At 36.8% G+C, this 12,706-nt stretch overlaps 1 protein-coding gene across 1 annotated transcript; it reads right to left on the bottom strand.

Moving 5' to 3' along the window:
- Window positions 1–4,085: 4,085 nt before the first annotated feature.
- Window positions 4,086–9,767, bottom strand: LOC127847290 (protein PML-like). The gene is made up of 4 exons (XM_052379122.1): window positions 8,962–9,767; window positions 7,041–8,053; window positions 5,630–5,897; window positions 4,086–5,221 (listed from the first exon to the last, which is right to left on the bottom strand). The coding sequence occupies exons 1-4, from the start codon at window positions 9,294–9,296 to the stop codon at window positions 5,125–5,127; spliced, it is 1,713 nt and encodes a 570-aa protein (XP_052235082.1). The 5' UTR covers window positions 9,297–9,767; the 3' UTR covers window positions 4,086–5,124.
- Between the last annotated feature and the right edge of the window lie 2,939 nt (window positions 9,768–12,706).

Raw genomic sequence — 12,706 nt, 5'->3', positions numbered from 1 at the left:
TACGCACGTGCGTACGTTGGTTGGAAAAAATACAAAATCAAAGTGATCGAAAAATGCAATAAAATGTGATGCCTACCCGGGTTAGGCATTTGTTCTATGCGACAGATGTGTTTTCATATCGAAAACACTTAAACTGCCTTAAAGTTTTTTTTCGACTTCATAGAATACACATGACTTTATTTTGCTACCATTTTTTTTGGTGGTGACTATCCATAACATTATTATCGACTGCGCTTTATCGTTGTTTTCTACTATGTATCCGAATGGATTGTTAACAAAGCGGGCGATTTTAAGAATGGCTGCTAATTTGATGTCGCCCCGTACAGAGATGTTTTCGACGGAAAAGCAGACCAGCCAACATCCAGTACAGTCGTTCTGCTTCGAATTTATGGCGGACGAAGCCACTGATGCTGCCACTATGGAGCAAATGGCTCTCTGCCTTCGATTTTACGATGCAGAGAAAGCATGTCTGCGGTAGGAGTTCGTTGGGTTTGCCGAGTGCAAGTCTACCACCGGCTTCCTTGAGAACCTTCAAGCTTTTGGAGTAAACATTCAGAAATTCGCGGCCAAGGTTATGATGGTGCGTCGAACATGTCCGGGAAGCAGAAGGGGGTCCAGGCTCGCATCCAAGCCATCGTCGCGAGAGCGATATACACTAACTGCAAGGCCTACTGGTTGAATCTCGCCATTATACACGCCTCCGACTCGATGCACGCTAAACACATGCTGGCAACTGTCCTAACAATAGCGTTTGACTTTGACTTCTCTGCCAAACGGCTTTTGCGGTCCTATGAGAACTTGGAGACTGACGCCGCGGGCACAGAAGAGATGGGTAGAAGAACAAAACTTGCAATGTCTTCTCGCTCTTCTCTGCATGCCAGTATCGACAGCAACAGCGGAAGGGTATTTTGTACAATGAGACGGGTGAAGACATACCACCGTAACACCATGGGAACGGAGCGCGTGTCCGGTTTTGCCCTGTTGAATATACACCAAGAGCGAGAGATCGATCTGGAAGAGGTCGTTGACGTATTTGCCAGACGAAAGGAGCGCCGTTTGGCCCTTTTATTTCGTGTGTATTGTAATGCATGTAATACAGGAGACGTTGCATTAATTAGAATGTATACAGGTTACTTGTATTGTTTTTAAAAGTATTTTGCTATAGGTAGATAATACAAGACGAGATGTAAGTGACTAGAGTTATCGAGTAAATATGATAGACATAGTTGCTATCTAAAAGATGGATATTTGGCTTAATTATTCTCTTTTATTTGTGTTTAAACAATACAAATTAAGCTTTAGTTACTTTCATCCAAAAGTGTTATGTCCTATGTTATGCCATACCATATCATGGTTTTATTTAGACATACATTAAATGATATACCCCAACAAAATTCTGGAATAAAAATCTTATCACGTTTTAAAATCGAAGACAAATGGTATTTTATCCCAGTTTATCACGCCATATCCGAGGACCAGCATGCCCCCGGACCCCCCCAGCATGTCGTTTGCGTACACTGAAAATCAGCCTAGCTACGCCCCTGACCATTTCTGAAAGCAATCAACCAGAAGAACACACACAAAAAACAAATTTTTAGTTTCATCGTCAATCTTTTTGTCATTGTTATCTTCATTATCATCATCATAATGATCATCATCATAATGATGATGATGATGATGATCATCATCATCATCATCATCACCATCATCATCATCATCATCATCATCATCGTCGTCCTCGTCATCGTCTTCGTCCTCCTCTTCCTCATCATCATCATTCCCATTGGTTCTGTGGGGATAGGAATGAGGTACGGCGATGATGATCTCTTCACGGAGAACCTCCGTATGTCTGGGCTGTTGTGGGCTGCTCAAAAAAATTCACCCAATTGTATCTCACACACATCCAGATTTTCTTCTCACGGCCTCCTTCTGGCGTGCACTGATATACAATCTGGCACAGAGAGTCGTGCCAGGTGAAGTGTCCGAACCAAATTAGTTTTCGTCAAGCTTGAGGTAAAAAAGTGTTGCAGTCATGTTACGGACGCAGCAATTGCGTTCCTCGTCCCCGTGAAGCATACAGTAGGATTGGGAGTACGAGTGACTTTAAGAGCCTTTACTTGGTGGATAAAGCTGATGGAGACACTTGTCAATAACCTGATCAGGCTGGCATTCGTTGCTTTCGCCATGGTCACTCTTATTCGGACCTCAGCGGTACTGGTACCATCCTTCGACAGGATAGCTCCCAATAACTTGAAACTTGTCACTTTTTCCAGCTTCTGCACACGTGTTTGTCTTGCTGTCACCATAATCTTTTACTTCTCCGTGCTAACCTCCATCCCGTACGCTCCTGCTCTTTCATTTAGTCTTTTGGTGAGGCCTTGCAGTTTCTCCAATAAGGCCAATGCCATCAGCAAATCTTAAGTTGAAGATCTTCCATTGGTGGATAGGGAGGTGTGGTGGTATTTGGGGGTCTCGTGCATTATCTGCTCAAGGAAAAATGGCGAAGTGGATATGGTGCCCTTCTAATGACTGGGAGGTTATGGGCTAATTTCCCCTAAAGACACCAAGTACTGGTTCTAACAGGTGAATGAACATGATGGTGTTTCAATAAGCCTTAGGCTTTTGATACTATCAAGTTAAAATGAACAGATTTAAACTAATAGTTAGGCTTTCTTGTGCATTTGATGCTTCGGTAAATGACAATCATATTCAAAAGGGAAACATGTTAGGAAAACTGGGCTTTATGCAAGTGCAAACCGCACAGGCTAATTTGGGGAATGACACCGTCCACTTTTATGGTGTTGTTTTAAAGGAAGTCCCAAAAATCCTGATATGTTGGAAAGTTTCATCCCAGATTAGCTTGTGCAGACTACAGAGGCTTATCTGGTACCTCACTTCTTAAGTCCAATAAGTCAATAAGTCCAGTTTACCCAGAACAAGGCCCAAATAATTTACAATATTATCCTCATCATGGCACTTGAGCTTCACCTTTTTTGGTTGTTAAATAATTAAAAAAATAAAAGAGCACATCATTATAATTTTTGTGTATGTTTTTGCGAACAGCAAGTGGGAATGAACATTCAATCTGAGCTTGACAGAGTGAAAAACAGGTGTGAAAACCTCAACATTTATTGTAGTTAAAAGTAAAACATGTGCTATAAAAATATTAGGGATGGAAACCAATAATGAAAATGCCTTATTCCAAAATGTGTATGTCATTATTCAAATATATTTGAATATTTGATTTTTTAACCTTACATTTAAATGATAATTGATTATTATGTTCATTACTTTAACTTAATATACATTTAATTTTCATACGATATAAGATTTGTCATCAAAACGTATTACTGTTTTTCTCATTTATTTCAATACTATACTCAATTATACCTGTCCCTTGGTAATAAGTGTGCTTTTGTTTGATATTACATGTACCTCGGGAACGGTAAATATACTTAAATGTATCCGGTCGATTTTAGACTGTACCCGAGTTGTATTACCACCCAAAATCCGATTTTGTAAATCGCGCTGCCAATTACCATAAAACAATACTGTTTATTTTAAACAAACTTCTCTTTAGACAAACTGCATAAACATGCTTTTTTTAAGTGTGAGTTTCGATAATATAGAGGCCATTTAACAGAAAATTTGACATACATGTGAACATGTTTATTTTATTTTAAGCCGACAACGATCAATTTAACGTTAATTTCCCGGGTACGTTTTAGTATATTTACCGTACCCGGGGTACATATAAGTATACTTAAGAGTACCCGGGGTACATGTAAGTAGTACCCGAGCCGACAATGACCAATCGAGCTTTATTTAGAGTTCATTGTCCCATAATTAAGACAACGTTTTGTCAAAGTATGAATCAAATGTGATCATAAATAAAGAAGTTATGGCAATTTAAGCAAAATGTTCAATTATCTATGTATAAAAGGGGCCATAATTTTGTCAAAATGCTTGATACAGTTGTCTGTTCTTGTTTATAGACTGGGGTAATGTTGGTAAAGAAGTATGTGTAACAGGGTATTCACTCACTAATCCTTTATAATACTAACCCAAGCAAGAAGGTGAGCGAGTATCACGGTGGGTGCTAATTGGTGAGTGAATGAGTTACTAGCACTGCATGTTTTTATGTGAGATGTTTTAACTATAGAGTTTCAATGGTTTTATACACTATTGTAGATTCATTTCATCATAAAGTCCCCTAAGAGATAGACGAAATTTTAAGTTCGCACTTTCCATTTGTCAGCATATATTTATTTTAAAACTAAGTCCTCAGGTTGCTGGTGAGTTTACTTTTATTGTTAATATAACTACATTGTATTGTATTGTTTATTGTCATATAAATGTATTTGATTATTGTATATTTCATTGCAATGTTAAATTTATTATTGTAATTAGAATTAGTTATTCATAATTGCCTTTGTTTTCTTTCAGACCATCATTTTCAATATTATATACATCTATAAAATAAAGAATATATATAACACCAACTTGTGTTATAAATACACAACCCGGCTACATATGCAAAATATAAAGCAATATGTCAAAGGACATAGGAAATATTTGGGGTGGTACGCAAACTTGAACATAGAATTATCAATAATATGCATATTCTAAGTATAAAAGGGGCAAACATTCTGTCAAAATGCTTGATAGAGTTGTCTGGTCTTGTTTATAGGTTGGGGTCATGTTGGTAAAGAAGTATGCAAAATATGAAAGCAATATGTCAAAGAACATATTTGGGGTAGTACGCAAACTTTAGCATTTGCGCGCTAACGCTAACGCCGACGCCGGGGTGAGTAGGATAATTAGCTCCACTACATATATTTCATATATAGTAGTCGAGCTAAAAATTAAAGTAATCTTCAATACATTTGTTATGTATGTTGAAGAAATGACAGGCTATATATAATAACAGTGTAATGTTGATGTTATGTAAATAATGATAAATAATATTCTAGACCAGAATTGTTTCTGTATTTTCACTAGCAGTCCTTGTCGACTTGTAAAGTCAAACACAAATATAAAAACTAGTGTTATAGATGTAACAAGACTATTGCCAAGCAATTATGTCACCGGTGAAACTCCACCATTTTCAGCAATATTTCTAGTCTATTTGTTGCCATAGCAACCAGAATTCTTAACGTAGGCAAAAAATGAAATGATGCGCATAATCTCCATATTGCCATCTATCCAGGTTTCAAGTTTCCTGAAAAAATATGAAGAACTATTAAAGTTATCGCAGGATCCAGAAAAGTGTGACGGACCAGACTGACAGACAGACAGAGCGCAAACCATAAGTCCCCTCCGGTTTCACCGTTACGGAACAACAATATTATACACTCTATAGCAGTTCTAATGTTCACAGAAAGTCTTGATAATCTTTGAACTTATGACATCATTCGATTACAAAATAAGTGAACCTTCAAAAACAATAACAAAATTTTAGTATCATAACACAATGTTCGTACCCACAACAACACAATCACATGGCAATTTAAATCATCTGAATCATAAATCAAGATACATGTAAAGTTACACTTTGAACACCAGGATTTTGTTTCTCTCCCACATTCCAACAATGATAGAGGAAGTATGTTGGTTGTAGCAGACTGACCGTGGGTCCACCAATCCATCCTCCTTTGTAGCAAAAGTGGCCAGCTTCAATTTGCCCTCAGTGTCCACCTGTATGATAATGTCGAACCAGCCTACACATACCAGCACCTGGCCTGCAGGTGTCACGTGTACACCATTTGGGGCTATTAGTGCAGGGTCAGTGAAGGTGGCCAGGACTGAACCATCCCTGGCCAGGGTAAGGAGCTTGTGCTGGGAGTAGTTAGTGATGTACAACTTGTCCCCTGTGGGACTCACAGCACATCTATTTACTGCAAAACAGAGTAGCATCAAAATATTGACTTATATGTATAGTAGTAAATATTAAATCTCATTGAAATGGTATTATTAATGTGTTCTTTTAATACCAAAACACATTACTAAGATATGTATAAATCCAATAATATCTATTTTGTATGGAAGGAAGTTCTGATTAAGTTTATTGTGTTCTCTAAATATTTGACATGTTTGTATGTGACTGGTGTTAGAATAATTAAAGTCTTCACAAAAAACAAAGAGAATTGGGGAATAATTAAGCTTCAATATGAACAGGAATATGTCTGCATCCAATTGTATAAACAGTCAAACCGGGGGTTAACCACATACCGGTGGTTAAATTAAACTTTGCGCGGTTATGTTACTTTGCGGTATATCGTGTTTATACAATCGAGTTACCGTGAAGGTTACTAAACCTGAATAACTTCAAACTTACCAAGGTTTGAAGGTTACCGAGCGGTAACTTTAACCAGCGTTTATACAATTGGGTGCAGGTGGTATAACTCCATATAGAAACAGTACATTGGTCATACATACAAACATGCTTATAATGTTATTGACACAAAATGAAATATTTTAGAGGATAATAATTCAAAAGAATGACTATAGATTTGGTTGTTATTGAAATTGAAATTGTATCCAAAACCTTCATCAGTTCAAAAAAGTCAGTTGATTATATTTTTAATTCATATTAATCTAGTGGAAAAAAATACCCACAATTAAAAAACCAACAGCTTACAAACAGTTATTGCAAAGCACTCTGTGTCTAATTTGCAACCAATATTATTCAATAGACATTACTTTTGTGGATGTTTGTGATATCCATTCAACCACCAAATCAAATGTTCAATCGCATTTTAGGTCAAAGTCTTATATCATATATATTTATTTTTAAACACACAATTTCAAGATCCAATAATTTTGCAGTTTTCTACCAATCCATGAAAAATTAATTTCAACAAAATTAAATGATTTTTACAATGTTTCTAGACATTGCATCCTGGGAATGTCTCGATCATCAACGATCCGCATAAATGTTTTTCTGAACTGAGTTGAAATAATAAACTGATGGTACATTTTACATGTATTTATTGAACAAATCCTTAATCATATCATGATGAATCATCTGTAACTATTACCTGTCACATTATCTGATTTATCCTCATACATCTTGCTAACAAGTTTCCCTCTGAGTTTGTACTTGCACAGTGCAGTCCTAGAAGTAATATACAGGTCTCCCTGGTGGAAGAAAATCCCACAACATGAATGTTTTAACTTAAGCTTCCTTCCTGTCACCATCTTCATGTTGTTGACTGTGATAAACTGGACCTCATGTATGTAATAATCATTGACAGTCACAGCCACCTCACTGGGTGTGATATCACACAAGTCCTGTGGATAGGCAGTCACACTACAGTGACTCACAACCTGGTATATTTGATCAAGAAGCTTGACTTTCTTATTCTTGTGGTCTGCTACCAGGACCTGCTTGTCTGGGAGAGCAAGAATGGCTGTGATAGCGCATTCCTCTGAATCAGTTGATATTTTCACATTTTGTTCAGACTTCCCCTGCACAGTGATTATACCTTGTTTGGATTCTTGTTCCATCAATGTCTGGGTACAGTGTTCAATCCTCCCAAGACCAGAAAGTTTGTACAAGTACTGTACAATTTCATAGTTAGGCTGGAATGTTATTGAAACTCTAACCTGCAAAGAGTTTTTCTTCAAAAAGGTCTCTAACTGTTGTATTTTCTCCTCACATTTTCTTTTGGCTATAAAGGATAGTTCCAGCTTGCTTTTATCACTAATGTCCTGTATGGCGTCGTGAAGTTGTTTCAATTCATCCCGCAGCCTGATGCATTTTTCAACATCGGTTTTGGAAGAGGCTTGCAGTTTTGTTAGAGTATCTTTCATGTCCTTCAATGTCTTCTGTTCAATTGTGTCTAAGACTGCATTTATTTCTCTGCGAGTTTTCTGTATTGTGTGTAACTGCTCATCATATGAACTTTGCACAGACTGAATGCTCGCATCCTGGCTGTCTTGAAGTTTCTTCATTTCTTTCAGAATAGTTTGGATATAAACTGACAGTTGTTGAAGGTTTGTAGACTGACTTTTTACGATGTCAGATATAAGAGTTACCTTTTGGCAGTGTCTGAAAGATAATAGAAAAACACTTAAAATTGTTTAAAATACTAAAATACTTATTTTGCGAATGTTTTAGGCCTGGGAATCTAAAAATACTTTGGTAAAATCAGAATGACAAAGATTATATAATAGAGTCCAGCTATAGGTCAACATGGTATGTACACAAACATTCATTTGTTTAAATATTAAACCTACATTCAGTTTGTCCGATATTTTACTTAATGTAAAATCAATTGCTACAGATTTCAAAAAATAGTTAAAGGGGCATTACTGTGTTATATTGAATACTAGATCCTGTTAGAGTTGTCTATACTGTTAATCTTGTATTGATATGATTATGCTTTATAGTTAGTTGTTCACTTGTAGCTTGGGTATGACTGAATAAAAACAATAAATTTGTTTGTCAGATACACAATGCCCCCTACTGCACCAATTTGATTTTTTTATTATATCCCCTTAAAAAATATTACTTCCGTTGTGAAAATGATCTGTACCTGCGAAATGATAAATATAAATTATCTCCCTTTAAAGCTTGTTACTTCCCTTGGATTTTTTTTTACCTTTGACCTTCAAGGATGATCTTGACCTTTTACCACTCAAAATGTGCAGCTCCATGAGATACACATGCATGCCAAATATCAAGTTGCTATCTTCAATATTGCAAAAGTTATGGGCAATGTTAAAGTTTTCGGACGGACGGACTGACGGACAGTTCAACTGCTATAGGCATAATAAATGTGCTATATATATATATATATATTAATTTATAACAAGTATGCCTAACATTGTATTAATTACGCCGGCAAGACTACAACATAATAATTTGACTTCCTTGCAAAGAAGTTTAAAACACCTACAATTGTGTCTTAACCTTCCTGTTGTTGTTTTTTAAACCTAAGTAGAGTTAACATTTACCTGTGATTTAGAAATGCACAATTTGTGCAGCACAGCTCACTGTGTTCAGAACAAAACATTTCAAGGTTTTTATCCGTATGGACATCACATTTCAGTATAAAATCTTCCACCTTTTTGGGCACTGGCCATTTCTTCATATCTCCCCTTCCAAAGGGGGCATGTTTTGAAAACAATTGGCTATGCATGTCAATACATTTTCCGCAGTAAAACTTAACACAAGATTCACAGTAGAAATCAGCTGTATTTTCCAGTTTCTTGTCTTCGCAGGTCGAGCACAAGACGTCTTGGAAAATCTTAGATCCCTTGTCAATGGTGGATTGTGAAAAGGTTGCCATTTTACTGAACGAGTTTTACTATCGGCTAAATTAAATAGTTTAACAAATCAAGCCCATCTAACCATGGTCCACAGTCTATTAAAAATAGCACCAAACTATCAAACAAAGAGAAAACTCAAGTTTAATTGAAGGTTAAAACTGTCGATAAACAAATTTATATGGTAACTGTCAGAACAAACTATTTAAAAACTGTCACGTGAACTGTAGGGTAAGATTACACCGTCAGTTTGTAGTTGGTTTATATGGGCACACAAAAGCAAATATCTCAACTCAAGGCTGTGTTTAATCAATAAAACAACGAGGATAGTCGGTTTAAATGTACTAGATAACATTGGTATAAACAGGAAGAATTGTTAACTGTATATTACCTGAGTGCCAATGTAGGACTTTAATCTAGACGGGAGAGAGAAGACATCCTTGACGGACGCCCACTGAAGAAGTCTCCCTTCTGTCTATTTAGAAAAAAATGCGCTGCAGGTGTTTCTTAGATGTCTTTCACTAGCGCTCAATGGGTCAAGGTCCCCCCGGGTACTACTTCCCCGTATCCCGGGTACTTTGAAGTATACTTCACCGTACACAAAATGATACTTTTGGGTACCCCGAGATACTTACAGGTACCCCATCTTTCCTAATTAAAAAAATTGATGTAATACAACATTTACCGTAGATTAATATTAGGTGAGGAGATTTCATTTGGGTAGATTTTGACACTAATATTTTATATATTCAGTAATAAAATTTAACGATGTGAAATAGAAAGTACATCGCGAAAATAGGTGACATAACTATAAACACACTATAAATAACGCAAGTAGATTGATCATTTTATATAATATATAAAATTCACTACACATGCGCAATTTGCATTCCTGGGTTTACCACGTGACGATGATGATCAATCGACTTGCGTTATTTATTATATTTGACGACATCAATTTCTGGCGCGCGGCCGACTCGGGTACGTTGAAGTATATCGGGGTACTCAAAAGTATTATTTGAGAATTGGGATACGGTGAAGATATACTTCAAAGTACCCGGGGTACGGGGAAGTAGTACCCTTGGGGAGGGGACCTTGACCCATTCAGCTTCACTGGCCCTTCGTTGATTGATGTTCAATCATCGCATAACCTGCGGTAGGCTATTATGTAACACGCAGCCGAAAGCTTCCTTTCAGTCGATACAATTGTGGAAGAGCTCACGTTCGTGATGCAGATGTTTTTAAAGGGTGATTTTGCCGCTCTGCGGTTGGAGATTTGTTCCACTGCGCTCCGCCCAGCGCTGAATCGAGCAGGCTCTACCGCCAGCAGTTTTTCGGCCTTACCTTTCAATCGATTGAGGATAATGCGTTGTTGGGATGACTGATGATGCTGATGGTGCGGTAATTAGCGCACACATTGAATTGCCCCTTTTGTGTAATGGGATGACCAGGAACTGGGTCAACTCCTTGGAAACGTCTTCTTCTCTCAGGACTGTTTGCATTGTACCGCTATTGCTGCATTCGTTGCCCCCTCTCCCCGTGCTTAATCAGCTCAAAAGAGACGTTGTTCTTTCTCGAAGATTTTACTGCCTCCTCAACCTCTGCCTTAATTATGGATGGACCGCATCTGGTTTAGGATCATTCTGAGGGAGACTGGGGTCTGGTTGAAACGGATAGTTATGTTGATCGCTGTTTCAGTAATTCCATTTTAGCACGACCACGTAAAATATGAATAAAGATAGCGAAAACTACAAATACAAATACAAATTTTATTTAAAGTCGGTTTGTACAAAACAAGTATAACCTTAGCGATGTATCGCTATTGACCGGCATTATATAACAACATACATATAACTTATAGACAAATGAGCATCACATGAAATGTACATTATATAAACAAAAAATTTCATCCTAGAGTTGAGATCAATTATAATAAATAATTAATTAAATTAAACTGAATACAAAAAACATGATTATTTTGACATGTTAAAACGAAAGAACTATGGCACAGTGTCCGACAAATCCATTGCCCGGAGCCCGGGGGCTACCGAAATTTTCCATCGGGCTACTGAAATTTTCCGGCTGACGCCCGCCGGGCTACTTAAAATCTATAAGAGTGGTAGCCCGGTTTATTGACAGACATACGTAGAATAAACACGCTGACCATGTGTTTCTACACTGTGTATTGCTTATAATCCGATAACAAAGTTCAATCAATAATCTAATCAGTCACCGATCACTTGCGGTAAAGTCGTAAACAGTAACAGTGTATTTTAATCATCCAATCAGGATCAATATTTGTCGTCTGCTAATAACATAATGAGAGCCGGTTGGATAGTTGGCGCACATGACGCAACATCATTTCGCAGTTTGGAATTCTTTGTTAACCGCAACAATGAGTAATAGCGACAATGTTTTTGATGTCGTTAAATATCCAAGGACGCCGAACATTAAATAAATCAAAACAATAGCGGATTCTTCAAAACGGTAACGAAACCGAAAATGAATATTAATTACAACGGTGTGAACGCGGTTAACACCTGCTTATTAGTTTGCATAGTCAATTAATAATTGGATTAATCGACTGTAAATCAACAATCCCATATATGCCCGATTTATATTTTTAAAACCAAATTATGGGTTGGTAATATAGACGATAAGAGTCATAAACACAAACGTTTGAAATTTTCTAAATTGTCAAATGAATTTCGGTATATGGTTCTATTAAAAGATATGATGAAATAAGCTCCCAATCAGGACTGTTGTATTGCAACATGCGTAAATCACTTGCCACGGTTTGCACGCGTTGTGTACAGCTATTTAAGGTTACCAAATTCTACATTTAATAAATGAAGTTCTTTGTCCAGATAAAAAGCGCGCGAAAATTGGCGTGGGTGTATTTATTTGTAAATAAAAATTTCGTAGCGGGTACAACATTGAGATCATTTAATTTCCATTAAAAGTTTCGTTGTGAATTTCAACTAAAATACCGGGGTATCTCGCGAATTATTTGGCATTGACATTTCCTCTAAATAAAATATAATGTAAACACACTGTATCGTTACCGTTACGCTGTATCAGTTCCTTCATTATTGAAACAATTATTGTAATGTATACTGACTGCACACAAGTGGCGTAACATACGAATGCAATACCTAAATTCGGACAGTACTTAAAGTCGGACACAAGTAAATAAAAGATTTAATACTCTTGATTTCTTAAAACTCGGTATTTGTTGTTAAAAAGGGCAATTGCATTGATTAACACCATACGAGTCAATCGTATTGATCATCTAAACGCTTTATTTACGTTTCCGACTTAACGTGCTGTCCGAATTTAAGTACACATACATGTAATATCTACATGTAGTATATTATTTTCTTTGGTACATTAACATTTAAGTACACGGTGCCTGTACTGTAGCATTAATTTA

Source organism: Dreissena polymorpha, chromosome 10, assembly GCF_020536995.1.
Source record: "Dreissena polymorpha isolate Duluth1 chromosome 10, UMN_Dpol_1.0, whole genome shotgun sequence".
NCBI lineage: Eukaryota > Metazoa > Mollusca > Bivalvia > Myida > Dreissenidae > Dreissena > Dreissena polymorpha.
This window is presented reverse-complemented; position numbering and strand designations above follow the sequence as displayed.

Coding starts and splice junctions, on each gene's coding strand:
- LOC127847290 (XM_052379122.1), bottom strand. CDS start 9,296: ATGGCAACCTTTTCACAATCCACCATTGACAAGGGATCTAAGATTTTC. Junction 5,898..7,040: donor TAAATCAGATAATGTGACAG/GTAATAGTTACA, acceptor TCTGTTTTGCAG/TAAATAGATGTGCTGTGAGT. Junction 5,222..5,629: donor GATGGATTGGTGGACCCACG/GTCAGTCTGCTA, acceptor ATATTTTTTCAG/GAAACTTGAAACCTGGATAG.